The sequence below is a fragment of the Scomber japonicus genome, chromosome 9 (genome assembly GCF_027409825.1).
Source record: "Scomber japonicus isolate fScoJap1 chromosome 9, fScoJap1.pri, whole genome shotgun sequence".
NCBI lineage: Eukaryota > Metazoa > Chordata > Actinopteri > Scombriformes > Scombridae > Scomber > Scomber japonicus.
Window position 1 is genome coordinate 30,071,618 of NC_070586.1, and position 17,864 is coordinate 30,089,481.

General features: G+C 39.1%; 1 protein-coding gene across 1 annotated transcript in view; it reads left to right on the forward strand.

Moving 5' to 3' along the window:
* Window positions 1-16,085, forward strand: part of LOC128365280 (leucine-rich repeat transmembrane neuronal protein 4) — a 43,656-nt gene extending 27,571 nt beyond the window's left edge. The window contains exon 3 of the mRNA XM_053325955.1: window positions 15,867-16,085. Coding sequence (XP_053181930.1) covers window positions 15,867-16,085 — 219 coding nt within the window. The remainder of the gene's footprint in view (window positions 1-15,866) is intronic.
* The last annotated feature ends 1,779 nt before the right edge of the window (window positions 16,086-17,864 follow it).

Here is a 17,864-nt window from a genome sequence, read left to right on the forward strand (position 1 = left end):
GGCACCTGCCACCTCCTCAATAGAGGGCATGTCAGTTGGGTTTAGAAGATCCTCAAAGTGTTCCTTCCACCACAAGACAATTACCCCAGTCAAGGTCAGCAGCCTGGGCCAAGCCCAGCCTCCCCTCACTGAGTCATCAGTCAGAATCTCTTTTAGGCCAACCAAAAGTCCCTCTCCATGGCTTCCCAAAACCCAAAGCCCAATTATATCCAGTCAGTACCACTCCACCTGCCACTAGGGTTGTCACGATACTAAAATTTCAAACTCGATATCGATACCCAGGGAAATATTCATTTTCATTTTCAATACTGCAGGGATGAAAAATGACAAATAAAGGCATAAAAAATATTTTATTAACGTGAAAAACTAAAAGAAAGCTTTTTCAATCTCAACATGGAACATGCTTTCTCAGCAGAACCGCAGATGCTAGTTAAATAATCGGAAAATGAAAAAACAACAACAATAAAAACGAGACAATCACGTTTTGTTTTCACTTCACATAAATGCAAAATAAATAACCCAAATATAACACAATTTGACAATATTTTAAGGTTGTCTGAGATATTATTCTTTTAACTTAGTGCAAATCCAAAAAATAGCAACAATGACAACACTTTTGGTTGTCTGAGGTAACACAACACACAAAACAACAATTAAAACAATATTTTAACAGTAACAACATCCAATTGAAATGCTGTATTCTCAGATACACTTTAAAAACAAAAAATAAAAGGCTGAAATTGGAAAAGTGCACATTTATTAAGGCACACAAGAGTTCAGAAAGTGCACTTTACTCTATGAATAACTGTCTTTTCGTATTTTCATTGCTTGTCAAACAGAAGTGGTAGAGTTGGCTGTGCTTGCTTCTTCAGTTTAGTTGCAAGTCAAGAAACTGTAAGAGAAAACAACACGTTTGAATGACGTTAGCTAGCCGCGGCTAATGACTAATAAAAAACAACCAACATTAATTGAGCAGCAAGCTAAACGTGGCTAGCGCTGCCTAGTAGTGTGCTAGCCACAGCTAATCACAAAACAACCAACATTAATTGAGCAGCAAGCTAAACGTGGCTAGCGCTGCCTAGTAGTGTGCTAGCCACAGCTAATCACAAAACAATCAACATTAATGCAGGCCACCATCCAAGCTAACATCAGTAATAAGTTTAATACATTCAGCTAAATGATGAATGGGAGCTTTACTAACCTATCGAAAATCATCATGAAGCCCAGGGTGTTGGCCCTTCAGATGTTTGGCCAAGTTTAAATCACTGTTTGCACACAGGCTTCCGGTTTCCCTTCTTCGTTTGCCTCGTATACAGAATATTTCCAAACAAGGCTTTTGCCTTTTTCATTGTCGACCAAGACTGGCTGGTCTAGCTAGCCCTTCTGCAGTCGCACTGGCCATACTGTAGCAGCAGAAATGTGCCGGACGCTGTCTTACCTGCTGCACTGCCTGTCGAGTGTGCACGCACTGTAGTATCGATACCGTGGCAAATTAGTATCGTATCCGGATACGCCGTGTATTAGTATGGATACTTTTCGGAGTATCGATATTTTTGACAACCCTACCTCCCAAACAAGCACCAGCTCCTTCCCTACTAGGGAGGTGACGTTCCACATCCCTGGGACTAGTCTACAAGGTCTGGAATAAGCACAACTAGGTCCCCATCCCTGCCAGCTGTCCATTTTGTAGTGATCCCTGCAGGAGCTTTGCCCAAGCAGGCCCCAATGGGTCAAGGCCTGGCAAAAAACTCCAAAACCAACACCAAAAGAATATTAATGTAAGAATATTAATTAAAGCAGGTTTAACTCAACTTTTGATCTAAAGGCTTCGTCAGACTTAAGGTTGGACAAACTAACTATCTGACCAGTTCTGCCATGTGTAATCTACAGTCACTCCACTGTCAAGGCTAAAAAATAAGTCTGAGGATTTTAAACCAGAGCAGTGATGGAAATTTCTGAGTTAATGTGATTGCTGGACATAGCAGATTAACCCTTAATCTGCTTGTTTTTTATTCCCCATTGTGAGCACCGACTCACAATACAACTGAGTCCAACCGAAACTGAATACAAACTGAACCACTAGATCTTCTAATCAATTACATTTACTGTCTCAATCCTGCAGGGCTTAAAGAACAGATTTATGATTGGGCTTTTGCCAAAAAAGAAAAGTGTCTTCTATCACTGCACAGACCCCACTCGCATCTTTTACGCCTCCCTATCCTTCATCGTATCAGTGAATTTAAATGTATGTTGTTCAGAAAACATTGAGGTTGCTGACCTCCACTCCCCTGTTCCCTTCATTCTCTCCACTTGTTTTTCTCATGTGATTTATTACTGTACATTCTGTTGGGTACATTGCACCCCATTCAGCAGACAGACAGTGTAACTGAGTCATGCTGCAGCAGTTTTGTCAGGGTAACAAAACGTTTGCACTGGGACTGTGAACTTACATCCCCAAGGTGACCTCCAGGGAGATCCTGTCAAGCTACCCAAGGTGACAGCTGAGCACCTTCACTGAGTACACGGGGGGAATGTTCTGCAGTAAAATGAAGGAAGGCGTCACACGGATGAGATTCATTCATCTTAATAAAGTGGACCATCAAACTGATGTGGGTGCAGAGGTGCTAGTTAGACAGAGGAAGAAATGCAAGGAGACAGAGAGGGAAGAGGAGAGAAGCAGACCTCTATCTGCTCCTCCATGGGAAAGGCTTCTCGGCTGTAAACACAATGTTCTTTTCCCAGCATCATACCCCTGAATAGAACAGTACCTGTCTACCTGTTGGCAACATCTTGGCAGAAAAGCTCATTTTGTAGAACTGCTGCGATGCTCATTTTAATTTGACTCCCAAATGCTTGGCAACACAATTACTCTTTTAAGTAAAAATCTGTCACACCTCTATATAAATAAACATGTTTTGCTACTTCACATCATTGGCTGACATGCTATAGCACAACAGTGATTCAAAGTGTAGTCATTTCACCAGGTCTGTTGCATTCCTGTTTTTAAACCACAGTGTTTGTGAGTTCTTTCCCATAAGATATTTTCTGAGATACAGGGAAAGATGCATGTTTAGTTGCCCACAGTTTGCCTGTGACAAAAATTGGGTAGTAGCACAAGCAGTGTACAAACAAGGAAAATGGCACCACCCACAGAGGTTCACATTTTACCAATACTAACAGAAAATCCAAGGAAAAAAATGTCACTGTTTGACTGACAAGTGAGCTCTTGTAAATGCCATGCAAAAGCACCACAGCAGGGACAACTTCTGCTGAATGCCAGTATGGTTGGAAGACTTGTGCAACCTGTCAAGTAAGCAGTCATAGCTAATCTTGGTGACTATAGTTACATCACAATTTGGCCCTTTTAGTTGTTTTCCACTAATGGCAGATTGAAAGGGTGTTGCAGAAAATGTTCACTTTGCATTAACAATAGCTTACAAGGGTGGAAATAAAGGTTGTGCAGTCTGTGCAGCTGCATAAGAGCCTGAGCAGGATATTAGGCAGGGGGTGGAGTTGTTTTCAGATTCACTGCTGTCTCTACTTGTTGTGGAGCACATTTCGTTGTTACATGACTCAAGTTGGTGTCTGATTAGCATGTATTTTTTTTATGTGGCATATGCCACTTTTTATTGTTTTATTTTTATTTTTAATAATATAATTTTTAGTGCCGCCTGTGTTTTGACAGTAATTTGGTCCTCCAGCCCTGCAGAGGATTATAATGCTCATAATAATCCAGCAGTTGTGTTGTGTCTGTGCCTGCCACACAGCCACACAATCCCTCTGGACTGATTAGGAATCAAATTAATTTTGGCTAATTTAATTTACCACATTAAATCCTGAAATAGTTTAGTTTGAATCATGATCGCAGTTATGTAGTCCTAAAATCCTATAGCCTGAAACACCACAAAACAACCATAACCATATTTATCAATAGAATAGGGAAGCATACTTATTTGCTGCTAATAGGAGTGCAACTGCACACAAGGACTGTGTGGCTAAAGTGACCCAGTGAATACGAGGCCTGTGGGGAACTGGCATGAGCAACACCAATGACTCCAAATTAAAACAAAAAACATTAATCTTGCACATCAGTTGTGTGAAGATGACAGTTTGAAACTACCAAAAGTGGGACAGCAGAGTTTAATCAACATTAGTCTCTTTGTTTGACAGGGAGAAGAATGACAATATAACATATGGTTCCATGCAGTGGCTTTCGTATCGCAGCAGTGGCCTCACGCCATTTCACTTGAGTTGTGTATTATCCTGCTGCAATATTTACATCTTATCGCTGCTGATGAATCTTTGTCAGACGCGGGTCCTCAGTATCAGCCAGATCCTCCTAGCACAGATTGGTCCTCTGTCGAAATATCACGGGAGGCCAACATCTGGCTGCAGTTCATCTCTTGTCGCCTCACATTTACAGCCGCATCAATATTGGACAAGTCTGCTCAAGTTCATAGGCTGTTTCATACTGTAGCACATAAACAGATGATCGTCCTCTAGGCCTCTTTTGAAGAAAAGGGGATAAACTAAATGTGATTTATTTCTTGCAGTTCATTGTCTTTAATAATTTGTGCTACCAATTGTTTCGTAGCTTATATGCTGGTTCTTAAACCAATCAGAGTGATCAAATCTAGAGCAGGAAAATGAAGGGTGTGTGTGTGCTTTCTGATCAATATCATTAAAGATTTAATATCAGAGTAAGAGTAAACTAGAGGGGGATATTCACATCATGACAGAGCACATAAAATATCATGTGGCATATGTGGACACACACGCAACCTTCCACAGCAGACATACAGCCCATTCTTTAGAGTTATCACCATGGAAACTGGACAGGAGTGAAAAGCCTGCTCTACGCTGGATGGAGCAATGGCACGACAACATCCAGGGTCCTACACTGTGACATTTATATGAAATGGTTTACCACAGTGTACTGTATAAACTTTATCAGTAACTCTCTTGAAATACAAAATGTATAGATTCCTTTTTTTCAACTGTATTTAAAAGAAAACTCTTATTTGAATAGTAGCACCACTGAACTAATGTGATTCAACCTGAGTTGTTAGAAGGGGTCATTCATGTGTTAAAAACAAATGTGACCGTCATAATAATAATGATTTCTCTGCAACACTATTCAGTTATACATCAGTGGCCAAACCGGTGCTCATGTTGCTTCAATCCTGAGCTCTCACACGGCTGCTTGGCTGGATTAAAGGTATTACCTAAATTCCTTGGTGCTTCAGAAAGTCAGCATTTGGAATATATCCTGGAAATATTTCAAACACTTTTATTTGAAAAAGCGGAATATTGATTCTCAACCATTACAGCCTGATTTCACCATGTGGAATATGAATAATATGCCAACTCATGCCAAGTGTAAAATTGTGTTATTTGCATGCAGATTGAAGAAACTGGTTTGACTATTAATTGACAAAAAGAAGTTGTCCAAAGTGCCATTTACCTACACAGCAGACTGTGAAGCCCTAATTTAACATTTCCAGAGATATGTTATCTCACTAGTTGCCCTCTGTTACTTTGAGAACTAGTCTCAATAGTTCATTTGTAGCTGATATAATCAAAAGTATTATGAATTAGTTGTGTGAAAGGTGTCACTTGTAGAGACAAACACAGAGAAAGATCACCTAACTCTGCAGTTCCCCTCAGATCTACAGAGCTTTACAGCATCTTTCAGCTTATTGTTTTGATTTTACAGCCTGACAAAGGGCTTAATTTCCACTGGGGATTGGAGAAACATGCCCCCTTTCACCTTTACAGCTTTAGTTTGATTTGCTCACTAAAATATTTCCAGGCAATGTCTTCTCTGATTGTCCGGCTGCCAAAATCCAGACTAGACAGGAAGAGGAGTTGATCAAAATGTGAGATCAGTTATTACTGTCAGCTCACAGCAGCAAGCTTAACAAGCAGCAGCTAGTGATTTTTAAGGCTTTATTCACCCAGCTTTTGTCACTTCAGCGCCATATAACCTACTTTCTGACCCTTTGATTGGTGCAGATTGTACCTGCAGCCTGAGACGAAGACTGTAGACACTACTTGTTTTCAAGACAGAGTATTGCAAACTCTACACATTCCATTGGGATTTAAAATAATCATCATGTAGTCATTTAAATAATTTAATCTTGATTGTTTGAACATCTGCAAAAGAGACAGAGGCATTAAACATCAATCAAATAAAATATATTTGACAAGACCAGTAAAGACCATGCTTAATTAATTGAAAATGTCCATATAATATGATAGGGTAGGGATAGGGTATGGGGTATCTACTGTATCAGTGAAAGCTAAATGTGATTAAACAGTAAGTTACATAATATTCAAATGTTTTATTCGACTTCCATTCATTTGAAAAGCATCATATCCAATTTCACAGTAACCTGCTGGATAAATATGTTAAATGCCAGAAATGTAATTCCCAGACATGCAATAGTAATATTATAATAATTTATATCTGATATGGCTTTTCCTCACATACATTAAGTTCAATCATGATGTGTCTTGGTTAAAGGTTAGGTAGTTGAGAGCATGTAGTCTATAAACTCAGGTGCTCTTTTGTCCCTCCACAGCTATTCTCCTAAATTTGGATATTCTGGCTCCAGTAACTGACAAAATGGTTAACCCATAAACTGGCTCAAAAAAGTGTCCCTTGTGCACAGTCTGAGCCCACTGATTCCAGGTACAACATTTAAAAATATCCTGTTTTAATTCCCTGAAACAATAAGAATCTTAAAATGCAGAAGTGTAAATATAGTGCTGGAGGGGAAATGTAACTGAGGAAACATTTTGTGAGCTAATTACCTGCCTTATGCACGATTTGGGTATTTGTCAGAGATTTCCTTAATTAGCAGATAGCTTGTTAGCCCAGCTTCCTCGTGTTGTTAAGTCTCACTGACAATGACTATTGAGAGTAGAATGTAACAGAGAGAAAACCAACAGGGAAATACACAGTAGCAGTAGTCTCTCTTAAATCAGAGGGTTGTAGCCCCTAAAACTGAATTTAGGTTGATCTCAACCCCAAAATCCCGAAAACCCAATCCCTAACCTCTCCCTGTTTTTAAATTCAACTCTAATTCCCACATAACCCCAAGCCCAAACTTTTACATATCCTTTTTTGCAAAATTTTTAGTCATGGCTGAACTCTGTAAACAAATCAGTTAATTGGACTATCCAAACATGATTGTATCTCTGAAGTCCTGGAGTACTGGCATATCTGCATATTCACATAGAAAAGCAGGCTCCAACTCTGTGTGTGGAAACTATCTGAAAATCTTCCCATCAAACAAAATATCATCCAACTTTTCTCAAGCATTCATCCACACAGTTGATGAGCATTCAGTCTGAACAGAGGTGATTGTATTATTAGCATATCAATTTAACACAAGTCTGTCAGTCTAGTCTTTTATATATTTTTTGAACTTACTGAATTATCTGTGATTTGCAACATTAGCTCGGTATCTCATCTGGACAAAGCAAGGCTGATAAACTCCAGAAATCCATTAGAGAATGAAATGGCCTGGCCTCGGTGCACTGAATTCTTGAAGTCTTGCATTTAGAGGACCGCTGTGTAAGATTTAGTAGCATCCAGCAGGACAGACTTGGTATGAATGGAACATAATATTCCTAAGCATGTTTTAATTAGTGTGAAAAAAAAACGTGTTGTGTTTTCGTTGCCTTACAAAGACTCCTAATATACAGTGCTGACATATTACCAGCTTTTAAGTTGACATGATGAACTTACAGTATAAGCAAACAATCAGTTTGGAGTTTTGTTTCTAGCTACCAGACAAATGTAAATGCAGTTTTCACTCTATGTATAGCTCTGGTTTGGTCTCCACCAACTGTGCTAAATGCTTTACAGTACGTTCATGAGTCTGCAGTTTAGTACAGGACAGGTAGATTACAGTGTACTTGTAAATTTCTTTCTGAATACAGCTGGGTACATAGGCCAAAATTTGGTGAAAGTGAACCAAAAGAGTAAAATTGCATGCGGTATAAACCTAAATAATGAGCTAAAAGATGCTGAAAAGCTCTGCAGAGCTGAGAAGAACTGTGGCATCAAGTGATAATTATCTTTGGCTACATTTCTAAGTGATCCATTTCATGTACATGTAGTCATGTGATTCATTGGTAATACAAAAAATATCAGTTAAAACTACTTCAACAGCATTTTAACTGCCCTGAAGAAATTAATTATCTGTTGCAGCAAAAAGAGTCAGAAGCTTGTTCAGCCTGACTTAGCTATCCATGTTTTCTGCAGGTCAGCAATACTAATGTCTATTCTTCAATAGGGCAAAATTAAAAAATGTCTAATTGCGATTATTTTGACTGACACTGCAATTCCAATGTAATTTGCAACATTATATTGCAATTCTTGTTGAAAAACATATTTAAATGATTATGGTTTGATTTTTGCTTTGTACCAAACTAAAATGTTTTTCTAAGTCTGTAAAATATGATTATGGCCAGGACATCTCTGCAGCACAACTATTTTTAATGTTAAATGTTGTGGTAATAATATTTAGGCACACATTTTGCCTCCTATTATTTGAAATTGCAGCAGGCAATTTCAATAAAATTTCGATTAATTGTTCAGCCCTATTCTTGAGTCTTCTCTGTATTCTTGCTTTGGAGGAGATCTGTTCAATTGTGTTTTTCTGGTGCAGTCCAAGGCTACATTATTATATTTTCCCAGTAAATCAGAGTTGGTCTACTCATAAAACCAGAGCTTACAGTAAATGAAATAATACCAGCATTGGCTTGTAGCATTCATACATACAAAAATCCCTCAATGTTTCAATTTCATGTAAGATGTTGTATACAATGTGGGCAACATCTGGCATACTTTCAAATTGGATTATTTTAGGTCTCTGTCCACATAAAAAAAAGCCTATGCTGTAGATTTATTTTTCTTGTCATAGAGATTATTGGAATGGCATCAAGGACGGCAATATTTAGTCCTCAGTACAAAGCATGTTACAGAAGGAAAGCAGCCTTCAGCTCTACCTTATGTGTGCAATGTTTGTTACATAATGAAGCTTTGAATAAATATAATAAATATAATGAAATAATCAAATAAAAAAGAGATATTATAATACTATAATACCATCACAGTTATAAGTAAACAACTGTGACCTTAGAAACGCTACATTTCTCTTTTTTTCAGGTTTGAGGTATTTAATAGGTGTTTTGACAAGCAGCATCAGCACATACTGTATGTGTGTGTGTGTGTGTGTGTATGTGTGCACTCAGGAATATGTGTGGGAGTGTGAAGAGAGGGAAAAACAGTCAGCGAGGGAGAATGAACCAAACAGTGTAGTGTAGCACACATCTCTTCTTACTGTACTGTATGCCCAGCGTTGAATATGGATGAATCTACGCATCTATCTTTTTTCGGTATCCATATTCAGGTTACTCACTATCTACATACATCAGAAAAGACAGTAGTGACTCACAAATTGTCCGTCAGTAAATCTCAGCACGCGTTGCCAACATTGATGAGCAGAAAATAGGATGAGCAGCATTAGGAGAAGATAAATCCCCACATCTGAAGGATTATGGTTATTTTGACAAATGCAAAACGCTTTTCAAATAGAAATGTAATTACATGGTAAATATTAAAGTCAGCAAAAGATCTTTCGAGAATTCTAGCACATGCAGTATTACAATGTACAACTTTAGGTTTTCTTTTCAGATGGATGTTAGTTTTTTTTTCCCCCCTCCTGATTGATAATAAAACCTTTCAGGGAGGATGCTAATGTTCTGCAAATTCATTCAGCGTTTTCTAACATTTATAATAACGAACATGTACAATGCACAATATCTGAAAGTGTGTTCCCCTCCTACACTACAGTATTCTACGCTTAATTAAGTTTACCGACCACTTGTTATCAGCTACATGTCTCTGTCACTCACCCTGAAATCATTTTTCAATTTATCCATGCAAAGCAACAATCAGGGAAGTAGATTCTTGTGGCCATTAGCATGCCATTCAGCATCCATGGGTGTGTGATGATGATAATAGAGGCTTGTCTGTGCTCTCCCGCCACAGCGTTGACCACTGAGTGAATTATCCAGCTGACAGAGAGCAGCAGCACAGCTCGGGCGGAGGATGCTGTTAATATGCCAATGGGAGCTCATGCCTCCCGTGCCAGTCTGAGGCATGCTGGCATGGTGCAGCTGCCTATCACCTAATTGGGAATCATTTAGCTGCAGCATGACCTACATTCAGAGCAGTGCAAAGGCGAGACCACCTATGTGAATGTTTTTATTAGCAATCCAAAGATAACAGCTTGGGAATTAGAATTAATTGCTGTGCGGCTTGTCATAAGAGTTTATATCATTGTCCTCTTCTTCATCTGCAGCAAAGTGCTCTCGAGTGGGTCAGTGGAGTGTTTTATTGAGGAACTGTGACTTTTGTTATAAAACAATGAATTTGTCAGAGAAGCAGTTTATGTAACACTGGAAGTTTCTGATATTAGGCTATTGCATAAAGTCAGGCCTCCACTTCTAAATATCTCATTTTAAATATTTTATTTTATTCTCCATTGAGTCAGATCTACTTTACTTTTTTTTACCAAGCTATGAACAACTCAAAACAGCCAGGCAAGCATCAGGATTTATCAACTGTGTGAATTATTAACATTACAACAAGAAAAAGACTTGGTGAAGGGTGTGCTACACAGAAAACTCTAAACTCCACACTGCTGTCTTGTCTTGGGCAGAAATGGCCACAAGAACTGGTGGTGAATAATTTGTCATGTTGCCTGGGGTGAGGATTTTAGTTCTTATGTTTGCTGAGGGCAGACTGGAAGGTGTACTGTATGAAAACCACACTCTCAGTTCTCCTCACTTCTCTGCATATGCCTATGATAATGTGTTGTCTCCATCTTTTCATTTAAAGTAGGCAATTTCCACCCATGTTTGAAGTTTGTGCCATTTATATTTTAGCATTTTTGTTTATCTAACAACTCCTCCTCCTCTTTTTTTATCCCAATATTAACCAGTTTGCTTTATCTGTTATCAACATCTAAGCAAACACACACAGATTTAGAATAAAATAATTTAAGAAATATATAAAAAAAATGCTATTGTTTATGCCAATAGCTGTGGCCACTTGAAGCCCAAAACAATTCCCAGAACTATTGAGAAAATAATTTCCTAACACTTGAGACTCTAGAGGTTTGCAGTGATACATGTCATGTCTTTTTAGCTGAGAGGAAGATGTAAAAAGGAGAAAACAATCATAAAATTGAAAAGGAAATATAATAAGATCATGTATAAATGCATCTCACAACACAGCACCTGAAATGGAGATTTCACACAGGTAATAACAGGCTCTCTTCTCTTTATGTTCACTTCAGGGTAGATTGGTTCAGCTATAGTTTAAATGGTTAACATAAAGAGAAGACGAGATCAGGCTGATGCCAGATGCCAGCTTTATTATCTTGGCAAGTGGCCAGTGACTCACTGAATGATGACTTAGAGTTGTCAAGACGAAACAAGGCTATTCTCAGAAAGCTATTGTAATCAAGAGATTTGAATTCATTTCATATTTATCCGGTTGTGTGGAGCAAAACTAGATTGGAAAAGACTTCCTCAGCCATTAAAGTTGTGGAAAGACGGTGATCATGCCTCAAGCAAAATCAACTGCATGCTGCGTTCAGCCATAAGCGGCTCTTTTGGCAGCTATCCCAGCTATGCTAGCCAATGACTCACCTCTCTAAGAGCTCCAACCATAACAGCCAACATTTCCCCAATATTCCTGATTAAACCTGAATGCTCACTCTGCTTGGTTGGCCAAAAAGGCTTTTATTCTTTTCTTCTATGCTAAGACATGAAATTGATCCTATTTTAGTTTACTGATTCAGAAATGCAGATATTTAGCCGGATATTGAGCCCTGCTCATGACGACACAGTGGGGAAAAAAGACAGGGTGTGCTCATTGTGAATGGAGCATAAATGCAATGCAATGTTTTGTTGACCCAGCTGAGTGAAAGATACAACAACATTTATCCCAATTAAATGACTCTCAACTGCACTGAGACTTGATCACACTTATGAAGAGAGCTGACATTAAGTTAATTTACTTTGTTTTGACATTTTGTATTTTAGCCATTAGTGGATGCTCTTATCCATAGCGACCAGCATTGAGTGAGAAAAGCTGTTTGATATCTTCCACAAAAACACTGCAGGAGAAGACTGCAATGTGGCAGCTAATTGAAATACATTAGGATGTTGCAGGAATTGAAAATGTGACCTTGTTGATCTTGTACCAGGCAGCTGTACTTCAATAGATCGGCTTCTTTATACTGCAAGTATGTATAAATGTGGCCAAATTTTAGATACAGCAGTAGCATCTTAAAGAAGCCGCATTAGTCAGCTGCTTTTGTTCCAGACTCAACTCAACAAATATTGAATGGAAATAGCATGGACATTTGTTAGAGGCTTCTATGCCTTGTTATAAAATATAGTACACACATTCATGTTCCCCTTTGGATGAATTTTCTTCACTTTCATGATCGCCAGACTTCCATTTTCACGCCATGAACAGGTCAAAATGTTATGCCATTAGCCTCAGCTGTACAGTACTTGTGGTTTTGCATACTAGCAAATGTTAGCATGCTAATAAGTTGGCAAACCAGGTTACCAACAGCATGTTTGCACCCTGAGCTTACCATTTAGCTAAAGCATTGCTATCCCTATAAATACAATGAAACAGAGTAATCCATCACCTGCTGTCTCACAACCCTATACTTTGCTCACAAGCTCACTGAAACTTGCATTAAAGAGTAATAGATAAACTGGTGATGTCACCTATCCTATCAATGCCTGGTAAAAACTGTAATTGATTGCATAGTATTTTGAGAACCTTATTTTATAAAGTGTGGCTTACGAGGCTGATATTAAGTAAGTCACATAGGCTTAAGCGTTCCAGTTTTATACTCAGCAAAATGTAAGGAAGAAAAGTTGCAGATATACCACCCTCAGCTGTCAGTCAAGAATACTGGGGAGGGCATTAGTAAAAAATTAAAGTCACCGTGAAATAGAAATGATAGTTTATTTCATGGTAAGCAGCTCCATGTGAAAAGAGAATGACAGCATAATTCAGTCAACTGCAGGCTGAGAGTGCACGTTATGTAAGCTACTGTATAGGTGACAGTTCAAGTAAAGTGCTGGAAAAGGCAGCAACCGACTAAAGTGTTTGAGGAGGAGGCAATAAAAAACCAGAAAAAGGTTGTGATACAGTTCGGTTGTTTTTTGATCAGACTTTACCATCAAACATGCTGGAGGGGCGGGGGGTTAGTATATTATGCATGTTTGTGTGTGTGTGTGTGTGTGTGTGTGTGTGTGTGTACCTCTGTATGCCTGTGTTCTTTGGATTGGAAGCGTACACATCTATGTCAGACAAAAATTTGCATACATGCTATTTTGGAAATTAGTTTTTCACTGCAGTATCTGCTGTTTGCATAGAAATGTCACAATGTTACAGCATCTAGTCCAAGCCGAGCCATCACCACACACATTGCATCATACTACACCTCGTGGGTGAGCAGAAAATTTAGTTTCACGTCGACATAATTTGGAATCTTTGGAGCCCTGACACTGGCCAGTGTTGTGTTAAAAGTGTTGCACATATGTGAAGACATTTTTTACTTTCTTTGAATCTGAAGAGGCTCAATTCTCAATTCTTAACACTAGATTGCACATGTAGGCAAAAAACCTTGATGCAGCAATTGCGTCAGACTGTACATAATGTTAAAAAATGGGAAGCTATTTGTGTCGGGTTCTTTGAGGAGGATGAAATCAATCAGCACAATGATGGTAAGCAGGATATATGTTTGAAGCACAACAGAAACAAACCAACAGTCGCTCTCAAAGCTTTGCATTGCGGGAACGTGACTGCTTTAAAATCCCTTTGACTTGATTGAATGACACAAATCCATAAAAACCCCAAATGTTATTTCAGTCCAAAACATCCAACAAGTATCAGTTTTTCCATTTAAGAGGTCACAGGAAGCTTTCTATTTTAAATCTTTTTATGCTGTCTGGACTGTTCAGGCTGTTTTATGTGGAGACCTGTATAATAATAGCTCTATACCTTTCTGAAGGGTGTATTTATTCATGTATTTACAGATCTGTAAGGGTCCCCAGGGCACAAAAAAAGGCCTTTTATTGTCTCAGTTACTGCAGCTCAGTTTATTTTATGGCACCTTTGGATTTCAGCCGGGATAAACTGGCAATGTGGAAGTTAAACGGACAAGGCAGAAATGTTAAAGAGACAAAGGTTATAAGCGCTCTGCCAACTACCGCTGTACAAAGGCAGGGGGGGGGGTTCAACCAGCCAAGCAACCTAATTTATATTGACTTCACCACTTACATGTTTGACTTTTACTATTGCAATAATTGGGGAAAATAAGTCCACAATGTAGCCTTTCCCCTTGACAATTTGTACAGAGAGCTCCCAGATACAGACCCCCAACCTCCTCCCTACTTAGCTCATTTTGCATTCGGAGCATTGTTGTTCATGAATTTTTTATTAAGTCCTCTGAAGTAGTGTGCAAAGTTCAGCTGCTGAATTAGACAATAGAGCGTTTTCAACTAATCTTCCCATTAACGCACAAATAAACGGAGCTGGATGGTTCGGGAAAGGAAAACATAACCTTTTGAAAGCTGTGAAAAATGCGTAGGTCCGAATGGAATGGTGCTGTGTGAAAACTTGATCTAACCAGATACAGAAAAAAGCATTTTCTGTCTCAAATCAGCTTTGAGTAAATCCTTTTGTGATCCAATAAGAGTCAACATACAATATTTAACAATAGATGTTGTCCCCACAACTCGGGGGAGTTACTGTGATCTGTCATTTCCCACGTAGGTGCTTTGAAAAGGCTGTGGGGACTTTAATGGCTTAACAAACAGCAAACAATACACATTTACTATATTCATTCATCACTCCTCACTTTAGAAAATATTAATACATAATGATTGATAACTGGAATTACTTATTGTTTAGAAGAAAAGGCTTTTAAAGTGAAAGGAAAATGCTGTAATACTGTATGTCTCAATGTGGAGTTGGACTATTAAAGGGGTTTTTTTTCCTAGCCACTGTCACTAAGTGCTTTCTCACTGGGGAATGTCGGGTCTCTGTAAATGAAAGAGTATGATCTAGATCTGCTCTGTATGAAAAGTGCCCAGAGATAACGTCTCTTGTGATTTGGCGCTATATAAATAAAATTGACTTGACTTGATTTGCCCATTGTGCAAGTGCTGCATGTGCTCTGTGTTATCTGACATACATGAATGTTACTATACACTGTTCTGCTGCTTTGTGCATTTCAAAATATATGAGTGCATCCATATTTTGTGTTAAAGCATCAATAGACATTAAGATATTAATATCAATATCAAACAGGCTATGATGCAGCTGTAGCCCATTTAATTGACATAATTCAGACCACAGTTGCACGCAAAACTAAGAAGGGTCTTTGAATCAGCAAAGTGCTTGTAATGTAATAAGCACTCTCTTCTAAATGGAGCCTTGACTCCATTTAAAAGAGGGCAGAAAATATGTGTGCACTCTTGCTTAAGGCTTTCATCTTGCATATAAATCACTCCAGCTAAAAGTGGGTGTTTGAGCACCACAGATCTCAGGTCTTGGGGCACGCACTGTATCACCGGCCAAGGCTGCATTAATGACAGCACTGTGGCGCGGCTGCATGAAGTATATTAAGCCAATTCCAAATATTCTGAGAGCGGATAAAATGTTGAAACGGAGGCTGATTCAGAAGGCTTACATGTGCCTCTATCTCTTTTTCTCCTCTTTCCTTTTTCTGCTTTGTGTTTCTTTACAGATACCGCGGCAGCTGAGTGCTCTGACGTTGTACAGGTGTGAGCAGTCGGTTCTGGATTACTGCCATGCCCACCTGTCGCTGCACCTCAACATGGGCATGGAGCCCACCACTCAGGAGCTGGGAGGTCCGAGGCCAGCCGGGTACCACCCGGGTCTAATGGCTGCCCTCCCCTCCGAGCCTGTGCTGCCTTGCCCTCAGACCCACTCCCTCCACCAGTGAGCTGTGCACACTGTGAGGCTCTGTGTCCAAACTACTGTGTGTCTGCTGCACAGAATCAGCGGACCTCTCATCAAACACAAGGCTGTGTGGGAGGGAAGTGGGACTGGTAAAGAAGCAAAGGAGACAATTAATCGACTGCAGAGAATCCTGGACCTGGGGTAATGAAAATGAAAATATTTCTCAATGGAAGTAAAGGGGTGCAGCGGTATTGATTGGTGAGCTTCTGACCCACCTGACCCTCTATGTCCTCAATTAGCTAAGGAGGAACAGCAGCATGACTTTTCACGTTCTGCCCTGCCTCTAGAGGAGTACTAAGGATAATGATTTAATGATTTGTTCATCTTAATAAACGCATTTCCTCGATTTCTCCTCATTCGGGCACCTCTGCTCTGTCAGGTAACGTAATCAACGGCAAAATGCTACAAACAGAGCAGGGAAACAGCATGATAAGCAACTGAGCAGCAGAACAAATGAAAGATCAGCCAAGCTAAAAGGTTTTCTGCTGCTTTTTCTGATCATGCTGCCAGTCAGAGGTCTCTGTCTAACTCTAGTCCCTGTAGCGTTTTCATCTCGAGAAATGAGCCCCTCAAATGAAATTATCCAACACCAGAGAAACAAGTCAGAAAAGAACGGACAGTAATTGTCATATAAAATGTACAGCCTACACATATTGCCGGCAGTAAGTATAATTTACATAGTGACTTTTGATTTCCTTAATGATTTGTGAAGTTGATCACATTATAATTAATTTAATAGAGCCGAGAAATAAACAGAGGAAAAATAAACACTGAGTACAGATCTTGGTGCTCTGGGATGTTCTCATATTTACTTTTCATCATCCATTTAAACCATTCGTAAATGGGTTTTCAAAATGTGTTCTTCGACCAATTATCTGAATGTGCACTCATATATATACATGTGTGTACTTTTTACAAATGTTACATTATAATATATGGTAAATAAACTGTGGTAAATGACCAGTAACAGCTTCATTCATCATGATCCGTGGTATGAACCCAAACAACTGTCTGCTGTATTTCAACAGCTACGTAGGTGGTTGAGTCTGGAGAGAACAGCGCTGAAGGCAAGACTGTTTAATAATGATGTGTGTCTGTCTTTTTTTCCTAACGGAGAAAGACCCAGATGGTTACTTTCACTTGCTATTTTGTTCTCTTCCTGTGACTGTGTGTGACCGTTATCTGACATAATACAGTATACTGGACTCTCTGAACTTGACTCATGGACTTTTATGTTGCTTTGTGGAAAGGAAAAGTTATGAGAAGAAAAATGGTGAAAGCTACATGTGGTATAATTCAAATGTTTGTAAGCTGGGAATTGACCATTTGCTAACGTAGGAAGAGTAACTATGCACAGCAGGCACGTCAAGCTTGGGATTTTCTACGCTTAAATGGTGTGCATGGGGCTATATGTAGCAGAGCCATATCTTTTTATTTAGTCTTTCCAAAACCATAAACACAAGACCAAAAGAGTAAGAATAGGATTACATGCTGTGATGTATTGTAACATAAGCTGCAAATGTTAGAATGCCCAGCTAACTTGAATTAGCTTATTACCTACAGTGTATTAACCTAGCATTACTTCCCAGGGCGAGGAGCATTTCAGTTGCTAACAAAGATTTTGTGGGATTCAGGGTACATTAGGGGTCACGACTAGCACTTTGTAATATTTCCCCCCCTCCTAATATATCAGAGTGAAGGGTGACATTAGCGGCTCATGTCCTGATCCAATGGATTTAGCCAACTTTATTTGATATAGCAC